Raw genomic sequence first — 24801 nt, forward strand, 5'->3', positions numbered from 1 at the left:
CCAGAGTTCCTTAGGGGGCGCTCACTGCATTCAGAGCTATACAGCTCCTGTTGAGTTCAGTATGCAGTTGGCTCCCCCTAGTGGTGGCTGCATGTAGCCAGAACACATCCATTTTTTTATTTTTTTTTGTACGGACACAAATTTCAGACTGTCCATGAATTTACAAATGGTTGGCAATCCTGAGCCTCCGTCAAAGTGCCGCATGCTGCACTATTTTTTACAATAAAATGTCGGACACCATGAAAGAACCCATTATAAGTCAAATGTAGGTATTTTTACTGCAGTGACTTAGGATTTTCACCCTCAATGTGTGGACATAGACCCCATTCACAGGTCATTATTATTATTATAATTATTATTATTATTTATTATTAAAGCGCCATTCATTCCATAGCGCTGTACATATGATAAGGGGTGCACATACATAATACAGACAATTGCACTAATCATAAACAAGATAAGTTACAAAACTGGTACAGAAGGAGAGAGGGCCCTGCCCGTGAGGGCTTACAATCTACATGGTATGGGAGAAGGACACAGTAGGTGCGGGTGAAGTTGGTCGTGGCGGTATAGAGGCAGCAGGGTCACTGGTTGTAGGCTTGTCTGAAGAGGTGGGTTTTCAGGTTTCTTTTGAAGGATTCCACTGTAGGTGAGAGTCTGATATGTTGGGGTAGTGAGTTCCAGAGTGTGGGGGAGGCACGGGAGAAATCCTGGAGTCGATTGTGGGAAGAGGCGATAAGAGGAGATGTTTTTGAGTTGGAGGCGACAGGTGGTGGAAAGGGCTTGGATTTGCGGTCGGAAGGAAAGGGCAGAATCCAAGGTCACTCCAAGGCAGCGGACTTGCTGACCGGGGAGCAGGGCCGGTGCAAGGATTTTTGCCGCCCTAGGCAAGATAAAAATTGGCGCCCCCCCCCCCCCACGGCTTCACTGAGATCTGTGGATGCCGCACTGTTATGGGAGGGGATCTGTGGATGACGCACTGTTATGGGAGGGGATCTGTGGATGACGCACTGTTATGGGAGGGGATCTGTGGATGACGCACTGTTATGGGAGGGGATCTGTGGATGACGCACTGTTATGGGAGGGGATCTGTGGATGACGCACTGTTATGGGAGGGGATCTGTGGATGACGCACTGTTATGGGAGGATCTGTGGATGACGCACTGTTATGGGAGGATCTGTGGATGACGCACTGTTATGGGAGGATCTGTGGATGACGCACTGTTATGGGAGGATCTGTGGATGACGCACTGTTATGGGAGGATCTGTGGATGACGCACTGTTATGGGAGGATCTGTGGATGACGCACTGTTATGGGAGGATCTGTGGATGACGCACTGTTATGGGAGGATCTGTGGATGACGCACTGTTATGGGAGGATCTGTGGATGACGCACTGTTATGGGAGGATCTGTGGATGACGCACTGTTATGGGAGGATCTGTGGATGACGCACTGTTATGGGAGGATCTGTGGATGACGCACTGTTATGGGAGGATCTGTGGATGACGCACTGTTATGGGAGGATCTGTGGATGACGCACTGTTATGGGAGGATCTGTGGATGACGCACTGTTATGGGGGGGGATCTGTGGATGACGCACTGTTATGGGGGGGGATCTGTGGATGACACACTGTTATGGGAGGGGATCTGTGGATGACGCACTGTTATGGGAGGGGATCTGTGGATGACGCACTGTTATGGGAGGGGATCTGTGGATGACACTTCTGTCATCCACAGATCCCCATAAGTGTCATCTACAGATCCCCCATCAGATGCATCAGTGTGGAGGGAGGAGGCAAAGACACTCATGGTGGGGCCCGTTGCAGTGATTCTACTCTAATACACTGGGCCCCGCCGCAGCTGTTAAGTACATTCAATCTGAATGGGTCCGCAATTACTGTACTTACTGTAGTACCTTATGTATAGCATTAAGATGGCGCAGACCAGCAGCTCCCTCCTCATGCGCCGCCTGCCTGCTTATCTCACTTTATGAATGAACAGGCAGACGGGCAGACGGCGCATGAGAAGGGAACTGCGCAGGAACTTCTCATGCGCCGCCTGCCCGTCTGCCTGTTCATTCATAAAGTGAGATAAGCAGGCAGGCGGCGCATGAGGAGGGAGCTGCCGGTCTGCGCCATCTTAATGCTATACATAAGGTACTACAGTAAGTACAGTACAGTAATTGCAGACCCATTCGGATTGAATGCACTTAACAGCTGCGGGGCTCGGTGTATTAGAGTAGAGTCACTGCACCGGGCCCCGCCATAAGTGTCCCCGCCTCCTCCCTCCACACTGATACTTCGCTGGCCGCGCTGTGCAGCATAGCGGCCAGCGAAGTATCCGCAATCCGCTTTATAAGACGCACGGCCATTTTCCCCCCACTTTTGGGGGGGAAAAAGTGTGTCTTATAAGGCAAAAAATACAGTAAATAATAAACATATTGCATTGTCTACTGACTACTTACCAGTCCAGGACAATAAGATGAGCTGGTCTCTCGTCTCTGGCTGCAGTCTGGCTCTGGGGACTGGCCCTGGAGACAAACACACGGTAGTAAGTACACCATTCACTGTGACCAATGTCGCCCTGGGGTCCGTCCTGGGGAAGAAGAAAGCAGCTGCACCTGTCCTGCACTCCAATCCAGGTAGGATGGTCTGGAGCCCACTTCTGTTCTGTCCCAGAACTAGGAGAAGGCAATTTAGGCACTGCCTACGCTGGTTCCTCACAGGGGGTCGGGGGAGGCAAATTGCTGGTGGTGGGACTGCTGGACCGTGGCCGTGGCTGGCTGGCTGGCTGGCTGGCTGCTCGACTGCTGCTCAGTGTGCGGCCTGAATCTCTCCACCCCTCTCTCTGCGTCACGTGATGTGCTCAAGGTGGGAGGGGTCAGGTGGTTCAGTCCAGATCAAGATCATTCAGGGAGGGCGGCAGAGCTCCGCCTCCGCTCCACCCTCAGCAGCCCAGCAGCCACAGCCAGCCAGGTAAGCTAGCACAGCAGCAGACGACGCAGTTAGTCACTCAGTGACGACAGCAGAGCAGTCATCACTGAGCGGCGCCGGCGGCCGGAGATTCTTAGAGCGGCAAAGCGCTCAGCCTCAGCCGCTCAGGCAGCGCAGCATGAGGGGCGCCGCCGGCCGGCCGCCTGAACCCATATTATAACCAACATTTTTTTTTTAAACCGAAACGGGCGCCCGACTGCCTAGTTCGCCTTACTGGTGGCGCCGGCCCTGCCGGGGAGAGTCTGCAGCCATTGATCATGATGGATAGATCTGTTGGGGGGGTTGAACAAGATGGGGGAAAGATTATGAATTCTGTCTTATCTATGTTAAGTTTTAGAAAGCGAAAGGAGAAGAAGGATGATATAGAAGATAGACATTGTGGGATATTGATAGTAAGGTGGTGATGTCTGGACCAGAGAGGTAGATTTGTGTGTCGTCAGCGTAGGAGTGATACTGAAAGCCATGGGACTCTATGAGATGTCCCAGGCCAAAAGTGTAGATAGAGAAGAGCAGGGGTCCTAGGTCAGAGCCTTGCGGGACACCAACAGAGAGGGAATGAGACGAGGAGGTGGTGCGAGAGTGGGAGACGCTAAACGTCCGGTCTGTGAGGTATGATGTGGTCCAGGAGAGGGCCAGGTCAGTGATGGCAAGAGATGAGAGTTTGCAACAGAAGGGAGTGGTCAACAGTGTCGAAGGCAGAGGACAGGTCAAGGAGAAGGAGGACAGAGTATTGTTTCTTGGTTTTGGCTGTCAGTAGGTCATTGGTGACTTTGGTAAGGGCAGTCTCGGTCGAGTGGTGGGGTCGGAAGCCAGATTGTAGGCGGTCAAAGAGGGAGCAGGAGGAGAGGTTGGAGGACAGTTCTAAATGGACATGTTGTTCAAGTAGCTTTGAGGCATACGGAAGAAGTGATATGGGGCGATAACTGGACAAGGAAGATGGGTCAAGTGAAGGCTTTTTGAGGATGGGTGTAATGGTAGCATGTTTAAAAGCAGAGGGGAAGACACCAGAGTTTAGTGATAGGTTGAAGAGATGAGTTAGGGCTGGGATAAACACTGTGGTGAGGTTAGGGATGAGGTGGGATGGGATTGGGTCAAGTGCACAGGTGGTCAGATGAGATTTGGAGAGTAGAGTGGAGAGTTTTTCTTCTGTAATGATGGAGAAGCGGGTTTTGGGAGAAGAGGACTGAGCAGTTGTGTAGAGGGTCTGTGGGGACTGTGTAGTAAAGCTTTCTCTGATGTTGACTATCTTTTGTTTGAGAAGAGAGGAGAGGGCTGGGGGACGGAGAAGGGAGTTAAAAGTGCTAAAAAGTTGTTTAGGGCTGTGTGACAGGGAAGATATGAGAGATGAGAAGTAGGCCTGTTTTGCATAAGTAAGTGAGGATTTGAATATGAGGAGGGATTGCTTGTATGCGGTGAATTGATCTTTAGAATGGGATTTCTTCCATCGACGCTCAGCAGCCCTGGAAGCTTGTCTTAGTTTTTTGTTCAGGTTGGTGTGCCAGGGTTGTCTGTTGATTTTTCGGGTTTATTTGTGTGTGAGGGGGGCAACAGTGTCCAGAGCTGTACTTATTGTGGTGTTATATAGGGTGGTAGCAGCTTCTGGGTCTTAGAGGGAACAGATGGTAGAGAGTGGGAGAAGAGAGTCAGAAAGCAAGCGAAAATCGAGATGTTTGAGGTTCCTGCGGGGGTGTGCTAGTGTGTGGACCGGGGGAGCTGCAGAAGAGACCAGTGAAGAGAAGGGGAGTAGGTTGTGGTCGGATAGGGGGAGAGGCGAATTAGAAAGGTTAGATAGGGAGCAGAGGCGGGTAAAGATCGGATCCAGAGTGTGACCATCTCTGTGGGTGGGAGCTGAAGACCACTGTGATAGGCCGAAGGAGGAAGAGAGTGACAGGAGTTTAGAGGCGGCCAAGTGGCACGTGTCAATAGGGATGTTGAAGTCACCCATGATGATAGTGGGGATGTCGGCAGAAAGAAAGTGTAGTAGCCAGGTGTTAAAGTGGTCAAGAAAGATGGTGGCTGGGCCTGGAGGGCGGTAAATGACGGCTACTTGAAGGTTGGAGGGAGAGTAGATGCGAACAAAGTGCTCTTCAAATGAGGTGAGCGTAATAGAGGGTGGCAGTGGAGTTGGGCTGTAGGAGCAGGTGTCTGATAGGAGAAGACCAACTCCTCCACCATGTTTGCAGCCGGGGCGGGGGGTGTGAGTGAATTGAAATCCACTATAAGAAAGTGCAGCAGGGGAGGAGGTGTCTGAGGGTGTCAGCCATGTTTCTGTGAGACCCAGAAAGGAAAGGTTCTGAGAGATGAAAAGTTCATGAATGTAGGACAGTTTGTTACAGACAGAGCGTGCGTTCCATAATGCTCCTGCAAGAGGAACGAAAGGAGCAGGGGTCAGAGGAATAGTAATTAGGTTTAAGGGGTTGCTGAAATTTGTAGAAGATTTGTAGTGGGACGTGGAGGTGATAGTGGGGATTTGTTGACTGGGTCCTGGATTTGGAGAGATATCACCAGGAGTAAGGAGAAGCAGAGAAAGTGTTAATAGATGAGAATAAGAGAGGGCATGAGGTGTCTGTGTGTGTTTGGGAAGGAAGTGTTTTATGTTGGCAAAAAGGTTTGTGCAAGCTGTCAGATGAGAAGGTAAGATGGAGGAAGAGATGAATAGTTCCTTGCTGGGTGAATGGATGTGTGGGTATTTCAGGAGGTTGTGGAAAAGTAGGAGGAGTAAGAGGAAAAATTTAAACATTGTTAGCATTGACTATGTCTGTAAATACCTGTGGTCCAATTCTGGTATAATTCAGTCTGTGCACTTAAGAGTTGCACTTGAGAGATGTTGCATTTGGAAAGACCAAAGGTCATGAATGATATATAAGGGGGTAGGGAAATCAGGGGCAGATTTTGCATTAATGGGGCCCCCAAGCAAAGTTTTATGTATGGGGGCCCCATTGTACCGCTAAGCTCTGCCCCATCTGCCTAAAAAAAAACACACTCAGCTTAGCGGTGCAGCCTATGTACTTCTGCAACCACTCTACAGTTCAAAAGGCCCCCCCCCCCCCCCCCCCCCCGGCCTCAAGCACTTTCTTGGTTTGCATGGTGGTACAGTCCGACCCTGGGGGCAATGAGCTATGTATTTGCCTCTTGTGACAGAAGGTCTAGATTCGATTCTGCATAGATCTAATCATTTTATCCCTCTGATCTGATGACTGGTTCGATATTCTTTATCATCAAGACACTTGTCAGGAACCTGACTGCAGTCCTATGTAAAACCATAGATAACAATATTGCTATAGGCCTTAAAACAAAGTCAGCTCTGCTACATCTGTGCATCATCTGCTCTGTGCCATGCACATTGCCCCTCCTCTTGTATGAGACGATCATTGCTTCTGTAACCCGTCCTGCGCCTGTCATGTGTCTCTGAATTTACCTTTGCACCTTTTCTCCCTTTACAGAGATTGACAACACAACGGCAGAACCGATGGAGTTAAACGTGTCGCTGTCCACTCAGGATCCCACGCCGGTGGTTCAGAACACGCTAAGCACCCTGGCAGAGTTATTTACTATGAAGGTTAATACCGCCGCAGAGCTTCGGACCGCTTCCAATACTTCCCTCTGATCTGATGACTGGTTCGCCCGCTGTGCCACCATGACTGTCTCCTGCTCCGTATGCTAATTACTACTATTGGGGCAATGGGGAGGAGACCTCAGCTTCTCTCCTGGGCGTTCCTTCTCCCTGGCTGTAGCGCTGTCCAATCGCAGCACAGAACGTCACAGCAGGGAGAAGGAACGCCCAGGAGAGAAGCTGATGTCTCCTGCCCATTGCCCCAATAGTAGCATACGGAGCAGGAGACAGTAATGGCGGCACAGCGGGCGAACGGAGCGGTGCCCAGGAATAATAGTAAGTGCAGGGAGATCCCTGGGCGCCGCTCTGTGTAGCCTGCTCATGAAACGTCGTCTTTAACTTTTAATACAGGAGGCGGGTGCCGGCAGCAGAATCATTTTATCCCTCTTATCTGATGACTGGTTCGATATTCTTTATCATCAAGACACTTGTCAGAAACCTGACTGCAGTCCTATGTAAAACCACAGATAACAATATTGCTATAAGGCCTTAAAACAAAGTCAGCTCTGCTACATCTGTGCATCATCTGCTCTGTGCCATGCACATTGCCCCTCCTCTTGTATGAGACGATCATTGCTTCTGTAACCCGTCCTGCGCCTGTCATGTGTCTCTGAATTTACCTTTGCACCTTTTCTCCCTTTACGCAGATGGACAATACAACGGCAGAACCGATGGAGTTAAACGTGTCGCTGTCCACTCAGGATCCCACGAAGCTGGTTCAGACCACGCTAAGCACCCTGGCAGAGTTATTTACTATGAAGGTTAATACCGCCGCAGAGCTTCGGACCGCTTCCAATACTTCTGCAGATGGGGAACGGTTATTTCTGACAACTGCTGCTGCGAAGGGCATCTCGGGCTTGTTTGTCTGGACGGCTCTGCTACTGACGTGCCACCAGGTAAGAAAAATGCCACTTGCATCATTGTAGGATTGGACGTATCATTGTAAAATTGGAATGTATTGTTGTAGGCCTGAATGTACAGTACAGACCAAAAGTTTGGACACACCTTCTCATTCAAAGAGTTTTCTTTATTTTCATGACTATGAAGGCATCAAAACTATGAATTAACACATGTGGAATTATATACATAACAAACAAGTGTGAAACAACTGAAAATATGTCATATTCTAGGTTCTTCAAAGTAGCCAGCTTTTGCTTTGATTACTGCTTTGCACACTCTTGGCATTCTCTTGATGAGCTTCAAGAGGTAGTCACCTGAAATGGTCTTTCAACAGTCTTGAAGGAGTTCCCAGAGATGCTTAGCACTTGTTGGCCCTTTTGCCTTCACTCTGCGGTCCAGCTCACCCCAAACCATCTCGATTGGGTTCAGGTCCGGTGACTGTGGAGGCCAGGTCATCTGGCGCAGCACCCCATCACTCTCCTTCATGGTCAAATAGCCCTTACTTTCAAAGTTTTCCCAATTTTTCGGCTGACTGACTGACTGACCTTCATTTCTTAAAGTAATGATGGCCACTCGTTTTTCTTTACTTAGCTGCTTTTTTCTTGCCATAATACAAATTCTGATGGTCCCAACCCCATTTATAAGGCAAGAAATCCCACTTATTAAACCTGACAGGGCACACCTGTGAAGTGAAAACCATTTCAGGGGACTACCTCTTGAAGCTCATCAAGAGAATGCCAAGAGTGTGCAAAGCAGTAATCAAAGCAAAAGGTGGCTACTTTGAAGAACCCAGAATATGACATATTTTCAGTTGTTTCACACTTGTTTGTTATGTATATAATTCCACATGTGTTAATTCATAGTTTTGATGTCTTCATAGTCATGAAAATAAAGAAAACTCTTTGAATGAGAAGGTGTGTTTAAACTTTTGGTCTGTACTGTATATTTATAGAATTGGATGTATCGCTGTAGGACTGGGTGTATCGCTGTAGGACTGGGTGTATCGCTGTAGGACTGGATGCATCGCTGTAGAATTGGATTTACAATTTGACGTATCATTGTAAAATTAGAATGTACTGTTGTAGGACTAAATGGTATAATTATAGGATTGGATGTACAATTGGACATGTCGCTGTAGGATTGGATGTATGATTTTAGAATTGGATGTATCATTGTAGGATTGGATGTAGGATTGGACACCTTGTTGTAGGATTACTCAGCTGTGTCTTTCAGGAGTCTGGAAGTTGAAATGGCCACCATCTTTTGTGCCTCACTGCTTTACAGAAAGCTGTCAATGACAATTACCAAATAAGACGCCACAGTCAGCCCTATATACTCAATGGCTGACCAGGCAGACTTTGTTCTAACGATCAGATTAAATCGTATCTGTTGGACCCCTACCCACTGGACTTTAATGGTATATTTTAGGAATTGTACAGAATAAAAGAAACATGGCTTCTTTGATCTAAAAAAAAACAGCGCCACACCTGTGCACAGGTTGTGTGTGGTATTACAGCTCAGCTCCATTCACGTCTGTGTTCAGCTGCAATACCAAACCCTACCAACAGACAAGTGTGGTGCTGTTTCCCGAAGAAAGCGGCCATGTTTTTCTAATCCTGCACCGCTCCTGCTGTTTTCTGACTGCCTGCCATTATCTGATAATTGCAGCTCTGACTGTGTAATTATCAGGGATCTCACAACTAAAAGGAATGTAACTGTTAAAATGTCTTAGTATTGAATATATGGAAGATAGGACCAGTATATTACATGCCATAAAGCATCAGAGCCACAGACAGTCATCCGCAAGAGAGCCCCTGACATGATGAAGTCAATCACTGCCAGCAGTCTCTGACCGATGGAGAACCCCCTTTTTAATGACACCCTGTCACTAGGACCCCCGCTCCTCGCATTTGCTTTCTATGCCGGACATTAGAGCCTGTATATAGAGCAAAAAATGCAATTCTCAGATGTACTGATCTCTCTCGAGCTGAAGGCTTGTTCATTCAGAGAGCAGCTTCCTGGCATTGACCACAACTAATGGTCTGGTCTGATTTCAGAGTTGGGAGAATATGGCGCACCCTGTAGGGGCCCCTTGTAGGGACTGACACCTTATTTAACCCCTTCTTCCTGTATGCATTTTTGGGGTAAATAACACTTTTTGATAAAAAAAAATTGTGTTGTTGCGGGTATTGAAATTTCGATACCCAATTGATACTTTTGTCCCCGTATCAATACGATACCGGGATTTCTATTTTTTCTATACTGGGCTGCGGTGCTGCGCAGTCTAGTATCACAGAACATGAGCGCGCTGCTGTCAGCACGCTCATGTTCCCTCAGCAGCACAGGGGAGAAGGAAGCAGTGTCTCCCTCCCCCCTGTACTGCTGCCGCCGCTGCCACCAATGAGGAGACAGGGGCGGGCGCACAGCGCCACCAATGATAGGAGGATTTTAAATGGGCCCGGACTTTAAGTTACCAGGCTACATAGAGCGGTGCCCAGGGATGTCCCTGCACTTACTATTATTCCTGGGCGCCGCTCCGTTCGCCCGCTGTGCCCCCATTACTGTCTCCTGCTCCGTATGCTAATTACTACTATTGGGGCAATGGGGAGGAGACCTCAGCTTCTCTCCTGGGCGGTCCTTCTCCCTGGCTGTAGCGCTGTCCAATCGCAGCACAGAACGTCACAGCAGGGAGAAGGACCGCCCAGGAGAGAAGCTGATGTCTCCTGCCCATTGCCCCAATAGTTCACTGTGCAGGATGAATTAGGTGATAATTGTATAGTTTGGGTCATTACAATCATGACGATACCAAATATTTGGAGGAGGTTTTTTATTTTTGCATTTTTTTTTTTCCACTGAAAATTTTTAATGGAAAAAGGTTTTTTTTTTTTTTTTACCACTTAGTCCCTTTTGAAGTGTGATCTTCTGATCACTTCTATAATACACTGTTCTACTTATACCCTACTACAGTATTCTAAATCCTGGCAGTGGGATACTGACTATGAGGCTGTGCCTCTGACACAGCCTTATAGGCATATACAGTGGGGCAAAAAAGCCACCAATTGTGCAAGTTCTCCCACTTAAAAAGATGAGAGGCCTGTAATTTTCATCATAGGTACACCTCAACTATGAGAGACAGAATGGGGGGAAAGATTACAGGAAATCGCATTGTAGGATTTCTAATGAATTAATTAGTAAATTCCTCGGTAAAATAAGTATTTGGTCACCTACAAACAAACTTCTTCTTTAAGAGGCTCCTCTGTGCTCTACTCGTTACCTGTATTAATGGCACCTGTTTGAACTTGTCATCAGTATAAAAGACACCTGTCCACAACCTCAAACAGTCGCACTCCAAACTCCACTATGGCCAAGACCAAAGAGCTGTCGAAGGACACCAGAAACAAAATTGTAGACCTGCCCCAGGCTGGGAAGACTGAATCTGCAATAGGCAAGCAGCTTGGTGTGAAGAAATCAACTGTGGAGCAATTATTAGAAAATGGAAGACCTACAAGACCACTGATAATCTCCCTTGATCTGGGGCTCCACGCAAAATCTCACCCCGTGGGGTCAAAAATGATCACAAGAACGGTGAGCAAAAATCCCAGAACCACACGGGGAGACCTAGTGAATGACCTGCAGAGAGCTGGGACCAAAGTAACAAAGGCTACCATCAGTAACACACTACGCCGCCAGGGACTCAAATCCTGCAGTGCCAGACGTGTATCCCTGCTTAAGCCAGTACATGTCCGGGCCCGTCTGAAGTTTGCTATGGATGATCCAGAAGAGGATTGGGAGAATGTCATATGGTCAGATGAAACCAAAGTAGAACTTTTTGGTAAAAACTCAACTCGTCGTGTTTGGAGGAGAAAGAATGCTGAGTTGCTTTCAAAGAACACTATACCTACTGTGAAGCATGGGGGTGAAAACATCATGCTTTGGGGTTGTTTATCTGCAAAGGGACCAGGACGACTGATCCGTGTAAAGGAAAGAATGATTGGGGCCATGTATCGTGAGATTTTGAGTGAAAACCTCCTTCCATCAGCAAGGGCATTGAAGATGAAACGGGGCTGGGTCTTTCAGCATGACAATGATCCCAAACACACCGCCCGGGCAACCAAGGAGTGGCTTCGTAAGAAGCATTTCAAGGTCCTGGAGTGGTCTAGCCAGTCTCCAGATCTCAACCCCATAGAAAACCTTTGGAGGAAGTTGAAAGTCCGTGTTGCTCAGCGACAGCCCCAAAACATCACTGCTCTAGAGGAGATCTGCATGGAGGAATGGAGTGTGAACACCTTGTGAAGACTTACAGAAAACGTTTGACCTCTGTTATTGCCAACAAAGGGTATATAACAAAGTACTGAGATTAACTTTTGTTATTGACCAAATACTTATTTTCTACCATAATTTGCAAATAAATTCTTTAAAAATCAGACAATGTGATTTCCTGGATTTTCTTTTTCTCATTCCGTCTCTTATAGTTGAGGTATACCTATAATGAAAATTACAGGCCTCTCCTATCTTTTTAAGTGGGAGAACTTGCACAATTGGTGGCTGACTAAATACTTTTTTGCCCCGCTGTATACAGGCAGACCTAGGGGCCTTCATTAGGCCCCTGGATACAGTGTATAGACATCGGCACCCCCCAATCTCATTTGCAGGGTGCCGATGACTGAGAGAGGAAGCCCCTCCCTCTAAACCACTTAGATGCCGCAGTCGCTATTGACCGCAGCATCTAAAATGTTAAACAGCCTGGATAGGCCCTTCTGCTGATCCAGGCCGTTAAAGCAGTAGCCCAGCCATCATGTGAAAGCTGGGCTCCCGGAATAGAGCCCATTAATGACTGCTGTAAAAACATGCATCAGCTCTCATTAAAGGGGTTTTCCGGTAAAACATTTTTAATCAAATTTCTGCAGCATGGGCCATGAAACAAAAGATTCCTACTTGCCTGCTCCATGCCGCTCCGGGCCTCCATGCTGCTCCCGTTCTCTCCATCTTCCGGTCCTGGCACTGCTTGCATCCAGCATGGTCACATGCACCTCTCCAGCCAATGACTGGAATCAGCGGTGATGTGACCATAAGCAGCGCGTCACTGGTAAAGTCAGTCATTGGCTTTCAGCAGGGGTGCACCTAGTCTTTCTGCCTGCCTGAGGCAAAAAATGAAACTGCCCCCTCATGTACCTACCTGTGATCGCCTCACCTGGCCTCATTGGTGGTGCACCCCTGGCTGGAGCGGTGCATGTGACCATGCTGGATGCAAACAGTGCCAGGACCGGAAGAAGGAAAGAACAGGGGCAGCATGGAGGGCAGGAGCGATGTGGAGCCGATAAATAGGAATTTTATGTTTTACCGGAAAACCCCTTTAAGGAAGTTAAAGGGGGCTGTACGAGTATCAAAACTTACCAGTCCACCATATAGGTGATCACTGGGATCTCCACTGATCACAAGAACAAACCTCCTATTGGACCGGAGCGGCGAGCGCGTACGGTTCTGCTCCATTCAAAGTCTATGGGACTGACTGAGAAAGCTGAGCGCAGTACTTGACTATCTCTGCCAGTGCCTTAGAGATTGACTGAAGCCGTAGTGCACATGCTTCACTATCAGTCCATTCAAACGGGGGGGCATGAGACCCACATTCTTATGTTCGTTGGAGTCCCCAGCAGTCGGAGCCCTGGCGGATTGGTGGAAAAGTTTGGATTCTGGCACAAAGCCTTTTACAGAGAAATATACATATCTGACCAAGCGCTTTTTCAGACACGTCGGAAAGTTCTGCCTCTCTCACGTGAAGGCGTTGATTCCCTGATCATTCACATATTGATGGCTTATCCTATGTACGAGCCTCAGGGATATTAGAAACCCCGTATATGATAATCTCCATATCTTCCCAGTCATATGATACATTATAACATGTGACCCTGATGACGTCATGTCTCCCCTACTATAAATCCGCACGTGTCACTCATCTCTTACATGTGACACATGAGTAATTGTCTTGCATCCTTATTCCCTGCCGTCAGCTATAACTCAGCCGTTCAGTCCGGAGGTGGGGGTGGGAGGCTATGAGATAATGGCTGATCCCACATGAGGTATTGAGTCATATATGACATAAGGCTAATCGCCAACCCTGTGGCGTGTAATCAGCAGCTGAGCATGCGCAGTGAGGCCGAGCCGCTCGGATCCCATGCTTTATTGCCTGTTGTCATACCTACAGCGATATCTCCATCTGCCACCGGCCCAAATGATATTTGATCAGGGACGTGACCCTTGTACCGCGCTCGCTGACTGACTAGCGTCGCCCTCAGGGATCGATTGGTCGGTATGCAGGTAGAGTAGACTTTATTGTACTCATGGCTGGGTCATTCCCAACACGCCTTTTCCTACTGTAAATCCGTAACCTGTGTTTTTTCTTATCCTATTCACAGATCTACCTTCATCTACGAAATTACACGATTCCCAAAGAGCAGCGTTATATCATCCGGATCCTCTTTATTGTGCCCATTTACTCCTTCGACTCCTGGCTGAGCCTGTTGCTCATAGGCAACGACCAGTACTATGTGTATTTCGACTCAGTCAGGGATTGCTATGAAGGTGAGGAGGAAGAATTAAAGTGTAACTCCACGGTCATAGCCCGGTTAAAGGGGTCTCTCGGGACTTAAAGGGCATCTGTCAGCAGTTTTGTCCCTATGACACTGGCTGACCTGTTACATGTGCACTTGGCAGCTGAAGGCATCTGTGTTGGTCCCATGTTCATATGTGCCCGCATTGCTGAGAAAAATGAAGTTTTACTATATGCAAATGATTCTCTAGGAGCAACGGGGGCGTTGCCATTACACCTAGAGGTTATGCTCTCTCTGCACCTGCCGCACTGTCTGCATTTTTATGGACCAAGCAGTGCAAACGTCATCACACCTGCCCGGCCCTGACAATCAAAGTGCAGAGGGAGTGGCAGTTGCAGAGAGAGCAGAGCCTCTAGGTGCAATGGTAACGCCCCCGTTGCTCCTAGAGGCTCATTTGCATATATTAAAACTTCATTCTTCTCAGAAATGCGGGCACATATGAACATGGGACCAACACGGATGCCTTCAGCTGCCAAGTGCACATGGAACAGATCAGCCAGTGTCATGAGTTTGAAGAGACCCTTTAAACATTGATGACTTACCCTCGGGTTAGGTTATCATTGTCAGATTGGTAGGGGTACCCGCTGATCAGCCGTTTTATGGGCCGCAGCACTTTGGTGAGCACTGCTGCCTCTTAGTTAGCCTGTGACATCATGTTTAATGGTCGTATGGCCTTTACGCAGCTCAATGGCATTGAGCTGCAGTACCAGCCATGGCCACTATGCAATGTATGGCGCTGTGCTTGGTATAGTATGAATATTCAGCATTGCTCGTCCAAGTCCTGCAGCCCCTTCAAACAGCAGATTGGAGGGGTTTCCCGGAGACAGACCCTCCCACTGATCGGATGGATATTGATGACCTATCCTGAGGATACCTCCTTAAAAACCTGTCACCGCTCCAGACATGTCTGTTTTAGCAAGTAATTGTATTCCTCGTGAAATAGCACTAATGAATAGCGTTCTATCGGCCTCATGAACTCCCCTTTTATTTTTGTCACGCAGCCTTTGTTATATACAGTTTCCTCAGCCTCTGCTTCGAGTATCTCGGCGGAGAGAGCGCCATCATGACGGAGATACGTGGAAAGCCCGTAAAGTAAGTGCCTTCATGGATGATCTGTATGCCGAGTGCTCGGAATCTGGCTCACGGTCTGCACGTCTCTCCATCAGATCCAGCTGCTTCTATGGGACCTGCTGTCTCCAAGGAATGTCCTACTCCATTGGCTTCCTCCGATTCTGCAAACAGGTAAGGAGAGGTGTTTACGCCGGAGCTTGGATAGGGTTACTAGCCCACCAGAGGATCGTTCGGTGGGCCCAAGCTCTGACAATAATGGACCCATAGCGGGCCCTTAAACTCCTATATACACAGAGGGTGGGCCCTCAGAATCATTTCCTGACTATAGGTATATGATTCCTGGATATAAAAGGCAGCAAAGTAGGGGTTAAAGGGGTTTTATGAGACTCAGATATTGCTGACCTCTCCTCAGGATAAGTTCTCAATATCAGATTGACTCCAGGCAACCCCCGCCAATCGGGTGTATGAAGACACGATGACGTCTCTTCCTAGGCCAGTGATGTCACATTCATCGGTCACATGACCTAGGCACAGCTCAGTAGTCCCATTCAAATGAATGGGGCTGAGCTGCAATACCAATCACAGCCACTATGCAATGAATGGCGCTGTGCTTGGTAAGCTTACCGAAGACCTGCAGCCTCCTCAAACAGCTGACACCTGGGACCCCCTGCCGGGCAGCCATTACAACATCATTCTGTCCGTAGTACTGAGATATGGAGACCCACAGGAGAAGTCCTGCCGATGGAAACGAGAGTATGTAATCGGGGAGGATGAGCGTTGTAGGTCGTTGACTGAGCAAGAACCAAGAGAGGGTTGATAGATGGAGACGAGAACTGAAATAGATCTATGGACAGGGGTGCACAGCATGGCGGATGGGTCCACGATACAGACCCCGGTAGCAGTCCATGCGCCTCCTGTTGCTTCCGAAGGCTAAAGGCACACAAAAAGACTGCAAGAAGGAAACCGACTTCACAGGACTGGGTGGATTCCTTAGTGTCTACCTATAATTAGAGAGGAATTCGAGAGCAGAGAGAGAAACCGGGATGAGTCAACGCTCGGCTGTTCCCAGGACGTATGCACAGTGCAGAGCCGTCGCAGGGTTAATTAATGCAAAAGACTGCAAATAAGGTGGTGACTACCTAGACCAGGGATGCTCAACCTGCGGCCATTAAGCTGTTGTAAAACTACAACTTCCATCATGCCCTCCTGTTGGCTGATGGCTGTAGGCTGTCCGGGCATGCTGGGAGTTGTAGTATTACAACAGCTGGAGGGCCACTGGTTGGGCATCCCTGACCTAGACAAAAAAAAAAAAAGTTGGGAGTCTGACTGGTTAGTCCTCGGTGTACGTGAACCTTGGGGGTACATTGCTTTGTGGGAATATGGTCTTCTAGGAAGATTTTCCTTTAAATGATCATTTTAAGAATGTACCACAGTGTATCGGTGAGGAGGCAGAAAAAGTGGTTCCACTGGGGCTCGAACCCAGGACCTTCTGCGTGTAAAGCAGACGTGATAACCACTACACTATGGAACCATCTGCTGCTCCCAGTCCTCAGCTGTGCACTAACGTCACGTGTGGGGGGGGGGGGGTCTCCAGGACAAGTGTCACTGCCCCTTTAACCGTTACCCATGTGAGGGAAGATATGGATGGGGGGGAATGAGCGATTCAAGGGAGGAAGCATTACATGGCGTCCATAGGAATGAATACACTCTGTCCGGCAGAGATAACTGTGCGCCTCCGAGTGGCTCTCCACAGTACTACAGCTAATAACGGGAATAACCTCATGATGGGGTCTAACCAAATAATAATAATATAACTAGTTACCCATTTCACATTTATTTGTATGTACAGTATTCAAGATGGATAGATATTAGATAGATATGAGATATAGATATTAGATAGATATGAGAGAGAGAGATAGATATAAGATGGATAAATAGATATGAGATATAGATAGATATTAGATAGATATGAGATAGATAGAGATGGAAGGATAGATAGTATAATATTACACAATCGGAGAAGGACTTGTACGTTCTTTCTACACGGTATATCATGGCGGTATTCTCTTCTCACAGGCCACCCTGCAGTTCTGTATAGTGAAGCCCATCATGGCGGTCGTCACAATAATCCTACAAGCATTTGGGAAATACCATGACGGGGATTTCAAGTGAGTGATTATTAGGTGGTATTAATACTTTTATGCAGATATGGCTCTGCACCCTCTTCCCGCCTCTGGACCTACTATTACGTATGGACTTCGGGTAGATGGCACAGGTACACAGCTGTGTCGTGTAACGGCATCTAAGGGCTGCCATCTCTCCCCCCGATGGCAGATACCAGGGGAGATGAGGAACGGCTGTTGAATTCCAACATGACCGATCCCCTGTTCTCAGGGGTGGTAACCCATCCCCAGAGGAGTCTGGCAACGACTTTCACCCCTGTCATCGTTCAGCACACATGCATGCCCGGCTGAGCTGAGTGTGCAGATATATGGATCGGGGAGGCGGGAGGGATGGCCATCATCCAAACAAACCTGATACAATGCTTCCTAACACTAGAATGTATTTTATTTATAATATTCCATCTTTTAAAAAAAAAATGTTTTTTGATTTATATATATTTTTTAAATAATTCATAAATTATGGGATAGGTGATTGCACTGGTTACTGTATTTCTGGACTATTCACCCCTTACATTCCCATATAGAAGATACCATGTGACAAGCGCTACTCCCTGTACATAACACTATATTAAACTGGTGCCCTCTACAGGCCAGCTGTGGAATTACATGCCATTGTAACACTCTTAAAGGGCCAGTAAACAAATGAATGAACCTAAAGGTTTTTTTTCCATCTCAGACAATGGGGGCATCTCAATAGGATATGCCCCCATTGTCTGATAGATGCGGGTACCACCCTCTGAGACCCACTTTTACACTGAGAACGGAGCCCTGAAAGTGGTGGAGGGCGCACTGCACATGCGCAGCTGGCCTCTATTCATTTCCATGAGGTTGCGAAAAATAGCTGAGCGCTGGATCGGCTATTTCCGTCGTGGCCCGTAGAAGTGAATGGGAGCGGTGGCCGCGCATGCGCGGTGCTCTCCCATTGACTTCTATGGGGAGAGCACTTGGTGGTGGCCGGGCCCAGGGTCCTCCGGCCACCACTTTCCCCGCTCTGTTCTTGATATAGGTGTGGGTCCCAGCGGAGTATTCCAGTTCCGTTAAGTTATCCCCTTTCCACAGGATAGATGATGCAACCCCCACCTATCATGAGAAGCCCCCAAAATGAACGGAGCGGGAGTTCCAGAGATAGCTGTACTCGGCTATCTCCTGAACTCTCATAGAAATAAACGGAGCGCATGTCCAATCAGTCGATCCATTACGAGGGGCTGCGCCGGGTGTGGGGGCCCTGTACTTGTGATCGTGTGGGTCCCAGTAGTAGGACCCCTACTGATGTAATAGTTATCACCTATCCTGTGAATAGGGGATAATGTAACGCAGTCAGAATCCCCCTTTAAACAAGTATTCCTGTAACGTTTTTTACTAGAACTGTTCACAAACATCTTGATTACTCTGCTCTTCTCTTTCAGCGTTCAGAGCGGCTACCTGTATATCACAATTATATATAACTTCTCCGTCAGCCTGGCTCTCTACGCCTTGTTTCTCTTCTACTTTGCCACCAAGGAGCTGCTGCACCCCTTTGAGCCCGTGCTGAAGTTTCTAACCATCAAAGCGGTCATCTTTCTATCATTTTGGCAAGGTTGGTGCACATCACTGGCTCAATACTTTCTAATCCCCTTGGTGGCTCTCCTGACCGGATTCCTCCTAGTCATCACACCCTCAGTGGCTACCTGGAGTGATGTCATGGTCCACGCTATAGATACGTCCGCTGGATATGATCTGACACAGAGAGCGTGTATATGACTGTGGACTATGACAACACTTACGGCTATGGTGGTCATGATCAGGAAGATGCAGGCAGCAAGAACCCCCAAGATCTCTTTCTCATGGAGGGTAGGATTTGGGAACTGTATTTTTATCCTTGATTAACTACTTAAAGGATCACTTTGGACAAAGTGAGGGGCGGTAGATGGCACATATTCAAAGAACACATGGAACAGAGTGAGAATCCCTGTGTCATACCCCACCCCCTTAGAATGCTAGCGTGAAAATCCCTGTGTCATACCCCACCCCCTTAGAATGCTAGCGTGAAAATCCCTGTGTAATGCCCGCCTCCTTAGAATGCCAGAGTGAGAATCTGTCATGTCCCACCCCCTACAATGCCAGAGTGAGAGTGTCATGCCCCACCCCCTATTGACTTAGAATCTTAGACTGAGAATCCTTGTCATGCCCTACCCCCTTGGAATGCTAGAGTGAGCATCCCTGTCATGCCCCACCCCCTTAGAATGCTAGTGTGCAAATCCCTGTGTCATGCCCCACCCCCTTAGAATGTCGGTGAGAGTCCCTTTGTCATGCCCGCCCCCTAAGAATGCCAGAGTGAGAATGTGTCATGCCCCACCCACGCCAGAGTGAGAATGTCATGCCCCACCCACGCCAGAGTGAGAATGTGTCATGCCCCACCTCCTTAGAATGTCAGAGTGAGAATCCGTCATGCCTCACCCCCTAGATTGCTAGAGTGAGAGTTCCAGTGTCGTGCCCCACCCTCTTCGAATTCTAGTGTGAGAATCCTTGTCATGCCCCACCCCCTTAGACTTCTAGAGTGAAAATCCCAGTGTCATGCCCCACCCCCTTAGAACTCCCAATAATTCCAGTCATGCCGCCCCCACCCACCCCCCAGAACACCAGAGGACACCAAACTGAGCACCCCTTGTCATGCCCCGCCCCATTACATCCAGCACCAGAGATAATACAGTGTATCATTTTTGCTCTGAGGATTCCTTCAAATAGACATTTGCTCTGGGATTTGCTGTCTCACTATCTCACCCATTTTTCCTCTAGGAATGCTCCTGGCAATACTGGAGAGATGCGGGGTCATTCCCGAAGTACAGATCATCAATGGTAACCCAGTTGGTGCAGGGACAGTAGCTGCCGGGTATCAGAACTTCATCATCTGCATTGAAATGCTGTTTGCGGCCATTTCCCTGCGGTACGCCTTCACCTGCCAGGTTTATCGGGAGAAGAAAGAGAACTCAACAGGTAATGTCTCCATTCTAGGATTGGGAAATAATTTGGGCATCATTGACACCCCTCGGTGGAGAATAGGACCTGTACACTGTCACTGTGTGGCGGCAACTGTACCGCCCTGCATCTTTCCATGGCAGATGTCAACTATGGAGAGAGTATGGTATTACTCAAGATATTGACTCTTTAAATGCAAAATTTACCATCTCCATAGATAATTTAAGAACCTTACCAGTGATGAACACCGCCATGCTAAAACTGTTGCTGTCCCACTTTTTGAGACCTGACTGACAGTACTGGATCTTTATGAGAATTTCATGATCTGGTCGTGTTCTTCTGCTAGCTCTGATGCCAACATGATCTGAGATTTTTTTTTTAGGGGTTTTCCACTTTGTAGGGTCCCCAGAGATAAGCAGATCATGTGGTCTGCTGGGACTGCCAGCGATCAGCTGGTGAGTTTCTCCACAGCACCACCGCAGGGCAAATTAAGCATTACATATTTTGGGTCCTCCAAAGCTGAAATTTTCCATAACGCTGTTCCTTGTTTCTTACAGCAAACGTGGCTCCCATGCAGAGCATTTCCAGCGGTTTGAAGGAGACAATGAGCCCCCATGACATTGTGCAGGATGCCATCCACAACTTCTCACCAACGTACCAACAGTACACCCAACAGTCCATGCAGGACATGCAGCAAAAATCACAAGGACAGAACGGGCATGCAGGTGCCAGCAAAGGACCGTCGAGCAAGAGAAGGAAACAGAATGAGAAGATGATGCTTATTGTATCTGACGATGAACTCTAGGGACTAACCAAAACTCTTGGTTTCTGGCCCGGTGATTGTAGCTGCTTTGTGGTTTACCAATGTTTCTGACTAGTGGGTGTCTTAAAGGATCCATTCAATGCATGGGATTGATGACCACCCAAAAAACTGTACAGAGACATATATGTAATGTATTGGTCTGCATCAGGTCATGACCTTGCCAAGGATGGAGCATCTTCAGCCAATTGTCTTCTGTTTGTTGTATTGTATTTGTGCAGAGTAGATGCGTTTTACTTTTTTTTTTAATGTTTTTTATAATAATTTTTGCATCCAGCCAAAAAATTATTTTTTCTATTCCTGTAATTTTTATTTTATTTCTGTAAATCGCTCTTCTGCAATCCCAGAAATCCACGGTGGAGTAATTTTGAGTCCAAGGTCAGTTTGGCGGACAGTCTTTTCTTCGTTTACATTGATATTCTTCTCACACCCAATAATAACAGATGCAGAATAAAAAAATGGGACTATGCGTCAAAGTCATTTCAAAGAATACGGTCTGTGTGCCGCTGTTTCCGGAAGATGAATGGAATCATTTTATGGACAGATCTCTCTGGATTACAGAACGATGGACTGGGATTTTCTTAATATTTCCGTCAAAATGGGAGTTTATTAAAGATATGGATTCAGAAAAAGAGTCAATTACGTGTTTTTGTCATTTCCAGTATACGTTCAGAGTCAGGATAGAGCAGATAAATGTTATCAGTTCATTGTATGCCTTCAAATATTGGTGATCTGCACCCCTAACTGGAAACCAGACAAAGACACAAGCTTGTCGCCCTGATGGAAAATACAAAATCAACCACAATGCAACAGCACTCTGCAAACACAGAATATATAAACTAATGCTATACTCACTATATAAATGAATGTGAGGTTCTAAGAAAATACATTATCTACCACAGCAAGGTGACCTCTACTGGATAGGAACCTATGCTAATTGCTACCTTTGCTGGTGTCAGTCGGCCGCCAATGGATAAGCAGATTCTACATGCAGTATATACTGGACCTGTAGGCTACCGCTACTGGAGCTAGCAAGCCTCCAATGAATCCATTGAAGGCTGAATGGCATCAGAAAAGATAGCATTTAGCGTAGGTTCCTATCCAGTAGAGGTCACCTTGTTGTGGGGGATGGGCACAAATAATTTTTATTAAAATGCATTTGCAAATATCCTTAAGGGTACTTTCACACTAGCGTTAGTGTGATCCGGCAGGCAGTTCCGTCGTCGGAGCTGCCTGCCGGATCTGCCGATCAGTGTGACAGCATTTGTAGACTCATCCGGGTGCGGATCAGTCTACAAATGCATTGCAAGAACGAATCCGTCTCTCCGCTTGTCATGAGGATGGACGGATCAGTCTTGCAGTCTTTTTCACAGGATCCGTCCTTCAGTTGTTTTGCAATGCCAGATCCGGCACTAATGCAAGTCATTGGGAATTAATGCCGGATCTGGCATTCCGGCGACTGATCAGGCATTTTGGACGGATATAATACCGCAGCATGCTGCGGTATTATGTCCGGCCAAAACGCCTGACAGTGACTGAACGGAAGGCAAACTGAACGGACTTCTATCCATTCAGAATGCATTGGGATATGCCTGATCAGTTCTTTTCCGGCATAGAGCTCTCCTTTGCCGGAAAAGAATAATGCTAGTGTGAAAATACCCTAAAATATATATATATATATGTGTATGTATATATATATATATTGTGATCATGTACTTTATATAAGCAGAGTGCTGATAGAGAACCAGGAGAGGTGAGAACTAGAGATGAGCAAATTTAATATTTTGAAATTCGTTCACGTTTTGTTTGGTGGTAAAAGCAGAATTGCGTTATGGATTCTGTTACCACTGACCATAACGCAATTCTATGATGGAATGCATAACAGAATGCCTTTAGAGGCATTCCGTTATTCATTTAGTCATAATAGAAGTCTATGGGCTGCAAAACGGATCCGTCCCATTTCTGTTATGCAGGGGAGTCCTCTCCTGCATAACCGAAACGGGACGGATCCGTTAATAGAAGTCTATGACCTGCATATGACTAAATGAATAACGGAATGCCTCTAAAGGCATTCTGTCATAGAATTGCGTTATGGTCTGTGGTAACGGAATCCATAACGCAATTCTGCTTTTACCATCAAACGAAGCGTGAATTAATTTCATAACATGAAATTTGCTCATCTCTAGTGAGAATTGATTATCATCACTAGTATAAGGGACAGGAGAGGTGAGAACTGATTATCTATCACCACTAGAACAATCGCTGTTTACAGTATAGAGACAGGGGAGAACACAGGAGAAGTGAGAACTGATTATCTATAACTTCTAGAACACCCTGCTTATCACTGTTTATAGTATAAGGACATGTGAGAACACAGGAGAGGTGAGAACTGATTTTCTATCACCACTAGAACACCCTGCTTATCGTTGGTTATAGTATAAGCACATGCGAGAACACAGGAGAAGTGAGAACTGATTATCTATCACAACTAAACCACCCTGCTGATCACTGATTATAGTATAATGACAGGAGAGAACACAGGAGGGGAGAGAACTGATTATCTATCACCACTAGAAGACCCTGCTTATCACGGTTTATAGTATATGGATAGGACAGAACACAGGAGAGGTGAGAACTGGTTATCTATCACTTCTAGAACACCCTGCTCATCACTTCTCATAGTATCAGGACAGGAGAGGTGAGTACTGATTATCACCACTAGAACACCCTGCTTATCAACGTTCTTAATAAATAGGGGCATTTCTAAACTTTTCTAAATTTTTATGAAAGTTATAAAATTTATTACACACCATTAATAACATATAATATTTGTACATTTCTTCTGAATTCACAGCCCTGGGAATAACCTAATGTGTGATACATAACACATTTTCCTTTTCCACATTCTGGACGGTGAGAGACAATGGAAGGAGGGTGATATAACCGAGCTGCTGGACAGTGTAAACAATGGGGGCAGATATTTTATTTAGAAGGCCTATGTAAATCACACATTTTCCTTCGATGTCACTTATGTTTGTTGTTTACAGGCCTATGCTGTGATCTTTGTATGTATCAGTTTACCCAGAAGAACATCTACCATGGCTATCAGCTTTCACCATCAGCAGAGATAGGGGGGGGATTTCACAACCTAGTTAATGTAACACTCTGCAAACTGTGCTGTTCCTTTCATATTGAATTTCTGCACTGTATTATTTCTTGTTTTACCTATGTTGTTTAAGTCTATTGTTCTCTGCTGCCATCTGCTGGCCGGAATTCGTATGCTGCACGCCTTCGTTCTTGTTAAATAAAGTTTTTCCTCTGGGCGTGGTTTTAGCAGCCTTGGGCCTGGTCACTTCCTGTAGCCTTTTTCAGTGCTGCAATCTTTGTGACTGGAGACACACACCTCGGCTTGTGAAGGCATCAGTTTTTGACCAGCAGTTGCCTCAGCAGTTAGCCTCAGGAAAGACATCCACATGACAGCATCTACTGCATTCCTGTATTGTATCACTGTATGTCACTGCTCTGGATCAAATAAACCCACGTTTGATTGCATCCTCATGTCCACGTCTGGATCCATCTAACCTGAGCATCTGCCGGTCCAGTCTGCTCCACTGCTTGGATACGAAGGTAGGCCAGTCACAAAGTCATTATCAGTTA

The 24801-nt window shown here is 47.0% G+C and overlaps 1 protein-coding gene and 1 non-coding gene across 5 annotated transcripts in view; one reads left to right on the forward strand and one right to left on the reverse strand.

The window, feature by feature from the left end:
• TMEM184A (transmembrane protein 184A) overlaps positions 1-21778 on the forward strand; it is a 36500-nt gene extending 14722 nt beyond the window's left edge. For 2 of the 4 annotated variants that reach the window (XM_040441036.1, XM_040441037.1), the window contains exons 2-10: positions 6440-6553; positions 7255-7503; positions 13921-14086; positions 15117-15207; positions 15282-15357; positions 17263-17354; positions 18776-18945; positions 20145-20342; positions 20882-21778. In XM_040441036.1, the coding sequence (XP_040296970.1) occupies positions 6464-6553; positions 7255-7503; positions 13921-14086; positions 15117-15207; positions 15282-15357; positions 17263-17354; positions 18776-18945; positions 20145-20342; positions 20882-21129 (1380 nt within the window). In that variant the 5' untranslated portion in view covers positions 6440-6463 and the 3' untranslated portion in view covers positions 21130-21778. The remainder of the gene's footprint in view (positions 1-6439; positions 6554-7254; positions 7504-13920; positions 14087-15116; positions 15208-15281; positions 15358-17262; positions 17355-18775; positions 18946-20144; positions 20343-20881) is intronic. The other 2 variants (XM_040441039.1, XM_040441040.1) reach the window with 1 other exon arrangement.
• Positions 16645-16717, reverse strand: TRNAV-UAC. The gene has a single exon. It is a non-coding gene; the product is annotated as a tRNA-Val (tRNA).
• Positions 21779-24801: the final 3023 nt, after the last annotated feature.

The sequence above is a fragment of the Bufo bufo genome, chromosome 7, assembly GCF_905171765.1.
Source record: "Bufo bufo chromosome 7, aBufBuf1.1, whole genome shotgun sequence".
In the NCBI taxonomy this organism is placed as follows: Eukaryota; Metazoa; Chordata; class Amphibia; order Anura; family Bufonidae; genus Bufo; species Bufo bufo.